This window comes from Mauremys reevesii, linkage group 1 (assembly GCF_016161935.1).
Source record: "Mauremys reevesii isolate NIE-2019 linkage group 1, ASM1616193v1, whole genome shotgun sequence".
Lineage (NCBI taxonomy): Eukaryota > Metazoa > Chordata > Testudines > Geoemydidae > Mauremys > Mauremys reevesii.
In genome coordinates this window covers 357374289-357389744 of record NC_052623.1, presented here as the reverse complement: position 1 = coordinate 357389744, position 15456 = coordinate 357374289, and the positions used below count along the sequence as shown (strand labels likewise).

Here is a 15456-nt window from a genome sequence, read left to right as displayed (position 1 = left end):
GAGAGATTAAAATGACATAATGTCTGACCCGACATAGGGCATGTTGCAGAAAATATTCCTGTGTGAACCAGAATGTTATTTAAAGTGTAAATGATACCCCCAAGGCTGGATTCCATAACCAGGGAAGAGGGCAGAAGTGTCCTGCTTTGATTGTTAATTTACAGCACTAGAGCACCTTCATTTTCCAACTAAAAAATCCCTCCAAAAGTAATAGAGCCTTAAAAACCGGCTTGGACCACAGGGGCTCCTATGGTCCCAATTGGCTCTTCTGAGGGAAATTGTGGAGAATTGGCCCTGGGAAGGTCAAAAGAACCAGTGAGGTGTAATCACCACTTCGGAGTCAGGGCACTGCCTAATGCACAGGTTGTTGAAGCTGATAGCAACCGGACTGGGTCATTTTACCCTGTATGGTTTTTAAAATATGCCAAATTCAAAACTACATTTGAAAGAAAATGAAATAGCCCCAAATTGTGTGGCCTTAAATCATGACCTGATTAAGGGAATGACACGAGAGACTTTGGCCTCCATTTGTTTAAAGTGACTGTGTGACTCAGTGCAGAGGCGTCTAATCCCAACAACAATCTATTAATATTCTAAGAATTCAACCCTTTGTGTGTGTGAAACACCAGTGAGAGTTTGTGAGGGGCTTTGAACTCTGGAGTTCTGAGCACACTTAAGAACTTCCAGTCTTAACACCCTGACTCCCTCTGTTTGATAGGCCTAGAAAGAGAGACACATTGAGGTGAAGGTCACATGGGGAAAGTTGCAGAAACAGAAATACAGTCTGATACTTCTGACTCCTCGTACCACAGGCTGAGCTCTAGGTGATCCCTGTTACACTGTGTTACAAGATGTTAGTATCATGTCTGATAACAAAATGTTTGCATCCAGAAGGGTTCAGGAGAAACAGATTTGGCATGAGTAGTCCCCACTATTCGGGTTTATTTTTGACTCTGCCAATAGCTCCCTGTCTGACCTTCATCTGAACGTGCCTCCCTTTATCTCCATGGCAAATAGGTATAATTGTAACTTTCAGGGTGGATTGTTTGAGTCTTCCTGTGATCTAAGCATTTCAAAGCACTTCACAAACACTAATTAAATTATATACAGCTAAAGAGATGAATTACTAAAGTACTAATAACTTTTTACTGGGATTAGATGTTCCAACACTGAAGATTAGATTCACTTTAAAAATGTATGTCAAGGTCTCAGATGTCACTCCAGTGCTCAGTTTGTGATTCCTAACCTTTCAAATTGGGGCTTTTTGACTTTCATTCCATGTACCTTTGCATTTCTCTTTTCTATATATTTTAAAGTTTAAGGGTAGATACTGAACCAGTGTAAAAGGGAACAGTTCCATCAACTTCAAATTGAAGGAATGCACTTTATCTAGCCTGGCGGAGAGAAACTTTGTTGGGAATGTCTCTCTCTGTGCATACTCGGCACCTCTACCCCTTGCTGCTCAGATCCAACATATAGGGAAACCAATGGGAAACATCAGGTACTGCATCTCCACCCATGAGCAGCCAAGAGAACTGGGTCTTGTGAGAGACTTCAGCTAATAAAGGAAAGTAAGAAGTATAAGACTGACAGAGTTAAGCACAACTTCTTCAAAGGTCACATTGCTGTGGGATGAGACGGGGTTAATTGCAATTCTGACCAACCTAGGGAATTCTGCAAGACCCATCTCCCATACAAAGCTTTTCAGTCAGAATTAGAATGATTTTTAAAGTGGAAAATACATCCCACCAGGATTTCTTCTAATCCAAGCAGCATTAAATATCTTCCCTCAGTTTTAAGGCACAGAACATCATTGAAGTCTATGGAGCTGTACTGATGTCCAGTGGCTCAGTATGTGCCTCTTGAGCTTTGTAAAGGAATGTTTGCTAAAGGGAAATGCAAAGCTTTACCGAATGAAAATCAAACAGCCCCAAATTCAGAAGCTAGGAATCATCCACTGACTATTGTCATGATATCAGAAATCTTAACATTTAATCCAGCGTATTTTTTTGCAGCTACATCAGCCTCAAAAGCATGGGCAGGGATTGGTGGGGTGCAAAGAAGCAACCCCTCCTGGCAGGCCCCACCTGTTGTTGCTGAGTAGCTGTTACCAAAGGCAGCGAGATGCACCACATTGGTATTTGCAGTGGCATTGCCAGCAGTGATTGGCATCTTGTACTTTGCAACCTCCTTGGAGCTCCAGGCAGTGCCTCCGGAGACATGTGGGGCCAGTGTGCACAGCACATGAGCAGCTCTTGTCAGTGGAGGTGGCTGTGGCATTTGGTCACCGGGCCGCTTCTCAGCTCTCACCTGGATGGGACATGGGGAGCCTGGAACTCTGCAGCCAGTGAGTTCCCAACCCACCCTCTCCAGCACAGGCTCTCGGTGAAGGGCTCTGGGAGGCAGGGAAAGAGAGACGGGTTTGTCAAAGGCCATGAAAAAAATTGTTGCGAGAACCCTTGAATCCTAATCCATAATTTGGGGGAATCTAATCCCACAAAAAATTCTACTATTAAAATAATTCAACCCTGTGCACACGCACAACTTTAATGAGCCTGCAGTGCTTTGAAGTCCTTTTATTTGAGGATGCCTCTGATCATCAAGCATAATATCACTATGAGATCTGGTTTATGTGGAGGTGAACAAGCACATTGAGGTGAAGGTTACACAGGGAGCAAGTGGTAGAGTCAGCAATAAAATCAGTCATAGTGATTACTCACCCCCATGCTCACCACTGCTCCTGAACTGCATTGGACAGTTCCCTTTCAAGGCTTCTGAATATCCCATTGCAGCATCAGTGAAGTCAGTAGAATGAGCCCAGGAATGTAGCTGGCCCATACAGTTTTCAGTCGTTTAATTAGCTGGTGGCAACAGCTGATTTCCTTTGTTTTCTTTCTCAGCTCTTCTCCCGTGTGTGTGTGTATGTGTGAAACGACTTGAGGGTACCCCACCAGAAGGAATTCCCAAATGCGCCTTCCTGGGTTTTCTAAGGAGTTTTTGCACTTGGGTGGTGGCAGCATCTACTCATCCAAGGTCAGAGAAAAGCTGTAGCCTTGGGAGTTTAATACAAGCCTGGAGTGGCCAGTATTAATTTTTAGAATCCTTGCGGGCCCCCACCTTCTGCACTCGACGTGCCAGAGTGGGGAATCAGCCTTGACAAGGGTTTATGAAGAAACTCCCCAGGTTTCCTCCATAAAGGACTAATTCATTGTTCTGCTTTCTTCTGAAGTAGCTCGTGAGTGACACTCATTGAGACAGGATATTGCATTAGATGGGCCACTCGTCTCTTCCAGCCTGGCAACTGCTACGTTCCCATGTGCAGAAGTAATTCTAGGTGCAGATCCTTGTCTGACCTAACTTAGTTTAGCGGCACTGAAGCCAGTGGAACTGAGCAGATTTGCACCAGAGGAGGAGGTGGAGGTTTGTGTTTTGATTAAAAAAACCCCATTTTTGTTTATTCATCAGCAAGTGTTGGTGACTTGCTGAGGTTTACAAACCAAAGCATCGTCTTGTGATGCTGGACTGAACTCATGTGTCTGTCAGTAGGTGTAAGGGCACTGTTGGCCCCTTACTAAAATCCACAAAGATGACATCAGAATGCATTCAAATTTGGACATGTGAATGATGAATGGTTATTATCAATCTCGTGGAATGTTACTGGGAATTTCAAAACAACTAATTTGAAGAAACTCTCTGTACTGTTGGCACATTTTCTTCTTGACTACTGTCCTTGTGTTCACGTATTGGCATTGAAATATCACCTGTTTCAGTGTAGTGGTTGTTATTATATATAATCAGATCTGAGAGAGGACACGTATCATTGTTCCTAATCTGTGCCATCAGAGAACCAATATTTTTTATTATTATTTATGTACTTTTAAACTCTTTTAATATGACAAAATCTATATCAGTTAAAAAAAAAGTATGTCTTTTACCACCACATCTCTAATTTGCTTAAATTTGCAGCTCTAAGCTGAGGAAAATAATGAGAGAAGAAGAGCATTTCATCATCATCTCATCCTCACATTCATAATATATTTGCCATTATATCCATAGATTTCTTCTTCTAATGCCTTCCTGGCTATGGGCTTCCTCTATTATCAACCCAGTGGGCCTGATTCTCAACTACACAATGGGTTTTACACCACACTGTAATGTGCAAATGAAGCAGGTGTTCTGCTGGGTTTTTCCCTGAGTCATGTCCTTAAAGAGGGATGGTCTGGATATTTTTTTTTTTTTTGTGTTGTAAAATCAAGAATATTTCAAAAGGAAAATGCTTCTCTTTCTGGAACTGAGACAAAATGTTGGAAAAAAAAAAAGTAGGAAAAATAAATTTTTTCTTCTCAATATCAATAATATCAAAGCCATGTTACATCAGGGATTTTATACAAGACTGGTAATATGGAATGTATTCTCTTTTTTTTTTTTTAAGTCTTTTTATATCTGGCTTGTATTTAAATAATTTTTTGTAGTGTAAACTGTACCTAAGGCAGATTGGTCCTAAGGCAGATTTGGTCAACATCAATATGGGAGTAATTGTTTAAATATGTAACATCTGAGAGACACCAATCCACATCTGAGCTTTTTTGGGAACTCACTCAAATAATAATAACATCAAAATAAACTGCCTCTAAAACTGAGAACTCTGCATTGCATTGTGACTGGCCCATGTAATTCCAAACTCCATCCTGTAGCTGTGATTCTTGCACACAGACAGAGGTTTCCACCAGGAGAGAGAAAGAATAATACCTGGGAAGCCTCTTTTTTTTTTTTTTTTCTTCAGTTGGCTCAAGAGATAATGTTTCCACCCCAAAGAGATGCCTGAAAGAAACTGGAACAAAGGACAATAACTATGGGGGTGTGAGTGATTGCTGGACCTTGACTAGGAGGAAGTCTAATCTGTACAAGAAGCTTATTGGAACATCTCTAAGGTATTGGTATCTTATTAATTTTAATTAAATATTAAATTGTTGTAATACATAATTATCAATCATGAATTGCAGTATATTAAAATCATTGCAATAGCTTACAAATTGTCTTCACTAACATCCCAGTTTAAAGACATTATGTCTCACTGTAGCTTTCTGGATGAAACTGTCAGCAATCTTATTTACATCTAGTTCATCATTTTGTATGTATAGTTTGATATATATTTCATTATTTGCATACTTTGTATTTAACATTGAATATCATCTGCCATTTGTTGAATACCGTATTTTCCGCGTATAAGGCGACGGGCGTATAAGACGACCCCTAATTTTACAGTTAAAACATAGGTTTTGGCCTATACTCGCCGTATAAGACGACCCCCTTCCGAGTGGGAGCCCAGAGCCTTTTAAATCCCAGCCGGCTGGGAATCAGAGTGCTCTGGGCTGCCCGCTGTGGGGAGCCAGAGTCTTTTAAATCCCAGCCGCGGTGGGAGTCAGAGGGCTCTGGGCTGCCCGCTGCGGCGAGAGCCCAGAGCCTTTAAATCCCAGCCGCGGCCGGGAATCAGAGGGCTCTGGGCTGCCCGCTGCGGCGGGGAGCCCAGAGCCTTTTAAATCCCAGCCGCGGCCGGGAATCAGAGGGCTCTGGGCTGCCCGCTGTGGCGGGGAGCCGAGAGCCTTTTAAATCCCAGCCGCGGTGGGGAATCAGAGGGCTCTGGGCTGCCCGCTGCGGCGGGGAGCCCAGAGCCTTTTAAATCCCAGCCGCAGCCGGGAGTCAGAGGGCTCTGGGCTGCCCGCTGTGGCGGGGAGCCCAGAGCCCTTTAAATCCCAGCCGTGGCGGGGAATCAGAGGGCTCTGGGCTGCCCGCTGCGGCGGGGAGCCCAGAGCCTTTTAAATCCCAGCCACGGTGGGGAATCAGAGGGCTCTGGGCTGCCCGCTGCAGTGCGGAGCTCAGAGCCTTTTAAATCCAAGCCACGGCCGGGAATCAGAGGGCTCTGGGCTGCCCGCTGTTTATACCCGGCGTATAAGACGACCCCCGATTTTTGGGGGTTGTTTTTTAGTATAGAAAGTCATCTTATACGCCGGAAAATATGGTATGTTGAACAATGCTAATCCCAGTACAGGCCCCTGGGGGACACCACTACTGTATTTACTTCTCTCCATTCTAAAATTGGCCATTTATTCCAACCTTTTGTTTCCTATCTTTTAACTGGGTTGCCTGGCAATGCTTTCAGGATCATCCTTAATTTAATTTAATGGCAAGCCTTTTGTTATCTTAATCATCCTGCCCAAGGGCAGAAGCTGAGAGTAGCACAGAACTTACCACATTCCTCACTCAAGTTTATAAGAACCTGGGTCACTGTCCTGCAAAGACTCACACAGACTCTTACAGTGAACCATGTGATTGGCCTTCTTGAAATCAAAGAAAATCTATCTTTGAAGGAAAAGACTTGTTGCTAAAGCAGGTAATGCAAGGAGAAACTCCACCCTGGTACTTAGGTCCCTCAGAATGCTTTCAAGCACTCCAAGGGCCTGATTCTCCTATCACTCCAGGGCTTTGAAAATTGCAATTTGAGAAGTGCCTAATGGTGTTGGCTCCACAGGGAGGAATTTCATCCTACACAATTTTTAAGTAAGGAGGGAGGAACAAGGACAACTAGAAGACTGATATTAAGATGCAGCAGAGTTTTTAATGCAAATGAAATTGGCTGTACAGAGCTACAGGAAGAAATATTACAGAGCAGAAAGAATGTATTTCCAGTGTTTCAAGAAGGGCTGCAACCGATCACATACCTCAATGGGGAGCATTTCAGACAAGATGTTCTGTTTGCTTTGTTGCAGCTGCAGAGGTTGACAAACAAGTCCCCTTTGTAACCACTGTAAGTTCTTTATTTTACCCCAGTGGGTGGGAAATGAGACAAAGCAAAATAGAAGCAGAGACTATGCAGCTTCTCCATTAGACATCTGCCGCAGCAAAGGCATTAAAGGTACGTAGTGATGAAAAGGATAGAACATGTAGGGCCTAATTCTTCTTGACAGCAAGTTCTCTTTTTCCCCTTGCAAAGGGACTTAAAGTGATAATGAACATAAATGATGACTATCTTAAGGCTCCTGTTGCCTTCACCCTGCAGGGTTAGTGTAAACAGCCTGCGTGTAATTCAGAATGAGTCCACATGTGAATAAGAAGCAGCAAAGAATCCTGTGGCACCTTATAGACTAACAGACGTTTTGCAGCATGAGCTTTCGTGGGTGAATACCCACTTCTTCGGATGGAAGCAGTGGCATCTTATGTGAATAAGAGAATCAGCACACGGGTGGGAAAGTCTTGGCAGAAAGAGTCATAAAACGTAACATTAGAAATGCAGCATGGCTGTCAGCCCAAGGTGCTGAGCACACATAGCTCCCACTGAGTTCAGCTGGAACCATGTTTACCCAGCACTTCTGAAAGCCATGCCCAAAAGATCAGGGGTGATTCTGTATCTTGCGGCTCATTTCCTGGTTCTTCCTTTTTCCACAGATGTTCCTGCTGGGTTTAACATGGCCCATAATATCCACCAAGATACCTACGGCCATATCCCCCATATCCCCATAATCCCCCATAACCATAAAGGCCCGGGTAACCGCAGTGTCCCCCATAGCCCAATAATCCCCCATAACCATAAAGGCCCGGGTAACCACAGTGTCCCCCATAGCCCAATAATCCCCCGTAACCGTAAAGGCCCCCGTATCCACCTAATCTCCCTAAACCATACAACCCTCCATAATGGCCTCCATAACCGTACAATCCTCCCAAACCGAATGAGCCTCCAAAACTGGCTCCGACCACAGGTGCTCCTACGGCTCCCACGTCACTCTGCTGAGGGAAATTGCTGAGAATTGGTCCTGGGACGGTCACAACTACTGGTGAGGGTCTGATCACCACTTCGGAGTCAGGGCACTGCCTAACGCACGGCTCGTTGGAGCTGCCAGTAACTGGACTGGGTTGGGCCACCCCGCATTCTGGATAGGAGAAGCTGGAGAAAGTCATCTTTCTGGGATGGAGGTAAACCTGCAACACACAACAGGGACTAGATTAAAGAGAAGGTAGACGTGCCGGTGGAAGAAAGACTTAAAAGCTCTGTTAGTGTTGCAGTGAGGTTTGCACGGGGCGTGAGAGAGAGAGGAGAAATGGACTTAGTCTCTATGTGCCTGGTTGTGTATTTGTTCCTATTTTCTCTTTCTACACCTCTTGTCCACTCGCACTAAACTTCCCTCCCAACTGGCCTCTTTGATCTCCTCTCAAAGACTGACTAGACTAAGTGTAACTATTTCTGTGCTGGACACCTGGGATTCTGGGTCCATTTTAGACATTTATCAAAGAGAACATGGCTGGGATCATGGTAATCACATCCTTTCCTTTGAGGATTTAACCTCTGCATGGACACCAGTTGAGTCCAGTGACAGAGTGTGGCTCTTTGAGTTTCCAAACCTTGGGAGTCACCAATACTTGCTGATGAAGAAACAGAAACTTTGCTTTTCTCCAAACAAATCACAAAAGACAAACTCCTCAGATGGGGTAAAATGGGCTCAGGTCCACTGACTTCTATGGAGTGACACTAAATTACTCAATCCGAGGAGAAGAACCTTCAGTGGGTATTTCTGCTCAGGAGAACATAGGAATTGCTCGACTGGATCACACCACTTGTCACCTAAATCTATTGTTGGTTCTCAAATAGTGAGGAGTAACAGCTGCTTCAGAGTAAAGTAGAAAACCACTGAATTGGCCCTTTCTGGATTAACCTGGGAAATCCAGCTAAGTGAAAAATGGTTAAAGGACTTTCTAAAGTTTCTGAAAAGATTTAAATGCCCTAATTCTTTGTCCAGTTAATAGGAAATATTTTTCCACCAGCATCTACAACTGAATAATGACAGAAGATAGTTGTGGAAGAACACCCTGATCCCTGACAAAAATCACAGTGAGTACATGCAAGATTCTGTCTTAAATGAAAAAAGGCCCTATTGTGATATCTCTGAGGTTAGAAAGAGATTGAGTGGAATTGGATCACCCGGTTCACTGAGGAGATGAAGTCTGAAGAAGTGTTTAGAAGAGTGCTGATTCTTGTGTGCTTTTATACAGTTCCTAGGACTGCCTGGAGAATCTGTGATGCTGTTTGTCAGGGAGGTCCTAATTAGTTACCAAAGAAACTTGATTGCCTTGCAAAATCCTCCTTTGGATGGAGCTGTTTTCCTCAGCGTTGGTGATTATTGGGCTAATCTCAGCCTCAGAGGGTGTGACATGCATCTTGCACTCTTCAGTTTTTTTTTCATCTTAGAATTGTACGGGCCAACTGCATTTCTTGTTTCATTCCACTGACTTTATTGGTGCTGCAATGAGAATGAATGTCAATGCGATTCTGAGCGGCATCAGTAGCACAAGTGGGTGTCATGAAAGGAATCCAGTATTAGTCCTTTCAATTCATGCTGGTCATGGTTAGGGGCATTGGGCAGTTCATTGTAAATGTACTGTGAAGCAAGGAGCCACTTTTCTCCATTCTTATCACCTTCATTCCCAGCAGGTGAGATCCAATTCCCTTTGAAATCAGTGGGAATCATTCCATTTCCTCCAGCATGTTTCCTGTCATGACTTTAAGTCTGAAATTCACGTTTCGGCAGGGGGACAGTACGATGCCTATGAAAAACTTTAGTCCAGTTTGAAACTTTCAAACTGGGTCTCAGCAGGGAGTTAAGGGAGCCTCGGCCTTTGTGGTGCCCGTCTGCCCAGAGGTGAATCTTACCCTACTGTGAGTAAAACTGGCCTAACATTGGACCTCCACTTGGGTCACCAGTGCCGTCTCAAAGGGCTGCCTAGAGCAGATTTGCTCATGGGTCAAGGGCAGGGGTGGCGGAGAGGGAAAGGAAGCAGTGCTCTTTTTCAGAAAGGTTTTGAGTTAAGTCTTGGAACCTCTGCACTACCAGAAACCATCTCTCCATCCATGAGCAGCCAAGGAACTGAGGTCTTGTAAGACAATGCAGCTGAGTGAGCCCAGCAAGAAGCCCAGGAGAGAGGAAAATGACACATTCTCGGTGAACGAGGAGATGGCTGTGGGATGAGATTTGCCAAAAAGTCTGACCAGCCATAGGGGATGTTGCAGAAAAAATTCCTGCCTGAACCAGAATGTTGTTTAAAAAATATCACCAAGAGTGGGTTCCATATCCAGGGAATTGGGCAGAAGTGTCTTGCTTTGATTTTAAGGTCCTCAGCCTCCTCAAAGGTGAAGTGACCATACTGATTTACAGCAAGAGAGCACCTTAGAGCTCCTGAAAACCAATAGAGCTCCTGAAACCTGCTCTGACCACAGGGGCTCCTATGGTTCCACTTGGCTCTGCTGAAGGACATGGCGGAGAATTGGTCCTGAGAGGGTCACAAGAGCCAGTGAGGGTGTAATCACCACTTCAGAGTCAGGGCACTGCCCAACTCAAGGGTCGTTGAAGCTGATAGCAACTGGACTGGGCCGTTCTACGCTGTATGGTTTTTAAAAAATGCCAAATTCAAAACTACATTTGAATGGAAATGAAACAGCCCCAAATTGTGTGCCCTTAAATCATGACCTGATTAAGGGAATGACACGAGAGACCTTGGCCTCCATTTTGTTTAAAGTGACTGTATGACTCAATCCCATCAGTTACACTCAGGATATGCGTCTATAATTTCCACATTCTGCTTTGCTGCCTTTGTTAAGAACATAAGAACATAAGAACATAAGAAAGGCTGTACCGGGTCAGACCAAAGGTCCATCTATCCCAGTATCTGTCTACCGACAGTGGCCAATGCCAGGTGCCCCTGAGGGAGTGAACCTAACAGGCAATGATCAAGTGATCTCTCTCCTGCCATCCATCTCCATCCTCTGACGAACAGAGGCTAGGGACACCATTCTTACCCATCCTGGCTAATAGCCATTTATGGACTTAGCCACCATGAATTTATCCAGTCCCCTTTTAAACATTGTTATAGTCCTAGCCTTCACAACCTCCTCAGGTAAGGAGTTCCACAAGTTGACTGTGCGCTGCGTGAAGAAGAACTTCCTTTTATTTGTTTTAAACCTGCTGCCTATTAATTTCATTTGGTGACCCCTAGTTCTTGTATTATGGGAATAAGTAAATAACTTTTCCTTATCCACTTTCTCAACATCACTCATGATTTTATATACCTCTATCATGTCCCCCCTTAGTCTCCTCTTTTCCAAACTGAAGAGTCCTAGCCTCTTTAATCTTTCCTCATATGGGACCCTCTCTAAACCCCTAATCATTTTAGTTGCTCTTTTCTGAACCTTTTCTAGTGCTAGAATATCTTTTTTGAGGTGAGGAGACCACATCTGTACACAGTATTCGAGATGTGGGCGTACCATGGATTTATATAAGGGCAATAATATATTCTCAGTCTTATTCTCTATCCCCTTTTTAATTATTCCTAACATCCTGTTTGCTTTTTGACCGCCTCTGCACTCTGCGTGGTCTTCTTCATAGAACTATCCACGATAACTCCAAGATCTTTTTCCTGACTCGTTGTAGCTAAATTAGCCCCCATCATGTTGTTTGTATAGTTGGGGTTATTTTTTCCAATGTGCATTACTTTACATTTATCCACATTAAATTTCATTTGCCATTTTGTTGCCCAATCACTTAGTTTTGTGAGATCTTTTTGAAGTTCTTCACAATCTGCTTTGGTCTTAACTATCTTGAGTAGTTTAGTGTCATCTGCAAACTTTGCCACCTCACTGTTTACCCCTTTCTCCAGATCATTTATGAATAAATTGAATAGGATTGGTCCTAGGACTGACCCTTGGGGAACACCACTAGTTACCCCTCTCCATTCTGAGAATTTACCATTAATTCCTACCCTTTGTTCCCTGTCCTTTAACCAGTTCTCAATCCATGAAAGGACCTTCCCTTTTATCCCATGACAGCTTAATTTACGTAAGAGCCTTTGGTGAGGGACCTTGTCAAAGGCTTTCTAAGAAATCTAAGAAATCTGGAAATCTAAGTACACTATGTCTACCGGATCCCCCTTGTCCACATGTTTGTTGACCTCTTCAAAGAACTCTAATAGATTAGTAAGACACGATTTCCCTTTACAGAAACCATGTTGATTATTGCTCAAGAGTTTATGTTTTCCTATGTGTCTGACAATTTTATTCTTTACTATTGTTTCAACTAATTTGCCCGGTACCGACGTTAGACTTACCGGTCTGTAATTGCCAGGATCACCCCTAGAGCCCTTTTTAAATATTGGCGTTACATTAGCTAACTTCCAGTCATTGGGTACCGAAGCCGATTTAAAGGACAGGTTACAAACCTTGGTTAATAGTTCCGCAACTTCACATTTGAGTTCTTTCAGAACTCTTGGGTGAATGCCATCTGGTCCCGGTGACTTGTTAATGTTGAGTTTATCAATTAATTCCAAAACCTCCTCTAGTGACACTTCAATCTGTGACAGTTCCTCAGATTTGTCACCTACAAAAGCCAGCTCAGGTTTGGGAATCTCCCTAACATCCTCAGCCGTGAAGACTGAAGCAAAGAATCCATTTAGTTTCTCCGCAATGACTTTATCATCTTTAAGCGCTCCTTTTGTATTTTCATCGTCAAGGGGCCCCACTGGTTGTTTAGCAGGCTTCCTGCTTCTGATGTACTTAAAAAACATTTTGTTATTACCTTTGGAGTTTTTGGCTAGCCGTTCTTCAAACTCCTCTTTGGCTTTTCTTATTACACTCTTGCACTTAAGTTGGCAGTGTTTGTGCTCCTTTCTATTTGCCTCACTGGGATTTGACTTCCACTTTTAAAGGAAGTCTTTTATCTCTCACTGCTTCTTTTACATGGTTGTTAAGCCACGGTGGCTCTTTTTAGTTCTTTTACCGTTTTTCTTAATTTGGGGTATACATTGAAGTTGGGCCTCTATTATGGTGTCTTTAAAAGGGCCCATGCAACTTGCAGGATTTCACTTTAGTCACTGTACCTTTTAACTTTTGTCTAACTAACCCCTCATTTTTGTATAGTTCCCCTTTGAAATTAAAGGCCACAGTGTTGGGCAGTTGAGATGTTCTTCCCACCACAGGGATGTTGAATGCTATTGTATTATGGTCACTATTTCCAAGCGGTCCTGCTATAGTTACCTCTTGGACCAGCTCCTGCTCCACTCAGGATTAAATCTAGAGTCGCCTCTCCTTGTGGGTTCCCGTACCAGCTGCTCCATGAAGCAGTCATTTAAAGTATCGAGAAATTTTATCTCTGCATTTCGTCCTGAAGTGAAATGTTCCCAGTCAATATGGGGATAATTGAAATCCCCCACTATTATTGGGTTCTTAATTTTGATAGCCTCTCTAATTTCCCTTAGCATTTCATCATCACTATTACTGTCCTGGTCAGGTGGTCGATAATAGATCCCTACTGTTATATTTTTACTAGAGCATGAAATTTCTATCCATAGAGACTCTATGGAACCTGTGGATTTGCCTAAGATTTTTACTTCATTTGAATCTACACTTTCTTTAACATATAGTGCCACTCCTCCCCCTGCACGGCCTGTTCTGTCCTTCCGATATATTTTGTACCCCGGAATGATTGTGTCCCATTGATTGGTCTCAGTCCACCAGGTTTCTGTGATGCCTATTATATCTATATCCTCCTTTATCACAAGGCACTCTAGTTCACCCATCTTATTATTTAGACTTCTGGCATTTGTGTACAAGCACTTTAAAAACTTGTCCCTGTTTATTAGCCTGCCTTTTTCTGATGTGCCAGATTCTTTTTTATGTGTTTGTTTATCATCTGATCCGGCCCTTACATTATACTTCTCATTCCTCTGCTCCTGACTATAACCTGGAGATTCTCTATCATCAGACTCTCCCCTAAGAGAAGTCTGTGTCCGATCCACACGCTCCTCTGCAGCAGTCAGCTTTCCCCCATCTCCTAGTTTAAAAACTGCTCTACAACCTTTTTAATGTTTAGTGCCAGCAGTCTGGTTCCACTTTGGTTTAGGTGGAGCCCATCTCTCCTGTATAGGCTCCTCCCATCCCAGAAGTTTCCCCAGTTCCTAATGAATGTAAACCCCTCCTCTCTACACCATCGTCTCATCCACGCATTGAGACTCTGCAGCTCTGCCTGCCTACCTGGCCCTGCGCGTGGAACTGGGAGCATTTCTGAAAATGCCACCATAGAGGTCCTGGATTTCAGTCTCTTCCCTAGCAGCCTAAATTTGGCTTCCAGGACATCTCTCCTACCCTTCCCTATGTCATTGGTACCTACATGTACCACGACCACAGGCTCCTCCCCGGCACTACACATAAGTCTATCTAGATGCCTCGAGAGATCCGCAACCTTCGCACCAGGCAGGCAAGTCACCATACGGTTCTCCCGTTCTTGAAAAGAGAGACAATAGTAGCGTCGTGGAGGTCCTGTGGTATGTTTTCATCCTCCCAGATGCTGATGATCACACTGTGGAATGCTGCTAGTGCTGCTGGACCTGCTGCTTTGTATATCTCTGCTGGTATCCCATCTTTTCCAGGAGCTTTTCCTGAACTCATCTGGCTAACGGCTTTCTTAATCTCATCTATAGTGGGCAGAGAGTCAAGATCTTTCAGAGTAGGTTATTGTGGAATTTCATTGAGGACATTATTATTCATGGTTGATGGTCTATTGAGAAGGTTGCTAAAGTGTTCTCACCATCTTTCGTTGATGCCTTCTTTATCTTTAATCAGCGTTGTGTTGTCTGATGAGAGCAATGGGGTGGTCCTTAGTTTAGAAGGTCCATAGACAGTCTTAATAGCACTGAAGAACATCTTTGAGTTTTGGGTCTCAGCATAGTGCTCAATTTCTTTGGCTTTGCTCTCCCACCACTTGTCTTGTATCTGACGGAGGTCTTTCTGTGTTTTGCTCGAAGGTACTTGAAATGGTCCTGTTTAGAGACTGAGGAGGGATCATTCTGCCATTCGATAAAGGCTTTTCTCTTTACTTCCAGTGCTGAGCATATTTCTTCTTGGTTCTCATCAAACCAATCCTGATGTGTTCTTTTCTTTGGTCCAAGAGATGTTATTGCTGTGTCAGTCATTATCTGCTTGAACTGGTCCCACTTTTCGGTTACAATACCGATCAGTTGTCCGTGGGATATCAGTTTGTCATCAAGATTCTTCTGGAAATTGTTGAAACATTGAGCATCCTTCAGTTTGGCTATGTTGAAAGCAGGTTGCACATGCTTAGGGCGTTTGTGCCAAGAGGGAGCGATGTAAAGTTGAAGAGACGTCCTGCCTAATCTGTGGTCTGTCCAGCATTCTGCACCTCGCATTACTCTGGTGACCAGTACATCTCGGATATCTCGCCTTCTGACAATGGCATAATCAATCAGATGCCACTGTTTGGACCTAGGGTGCATCCACATTGTTTTGTAATAGGTAATAATTGGAGATATACCAATCTCCTAGAGTTGGAAGGGACTTTGAAAGGTCACTGAGTCCAGCCCCCTACCTTCACTAGCAGGACCAATTTTTGCCCCAGATCCTTA

At 43.6% G+C, this 15456-nt stretch overlaps 1 protein-coding gene across 1 annotated transcript; it reads right to left on the bottom strand.

Moving 5' to 3' along the window:
- Window positions 1-7458: 7458 nt before the first annotated feature.
- Window positions 7459-7953, bottom strand: LOC120395470 (claw keratin-like). The gene has a single exon (XM_039519907.1). The coding sequence runs from the start codon at window positions 7951-7953 to the stop codon at window positions 7459-7461; it is 495 nt and encodes a 164-aa protein (XP_039375841.1).
- Window positions 7954-15456: the final 7503 nt, after the last annotated feature.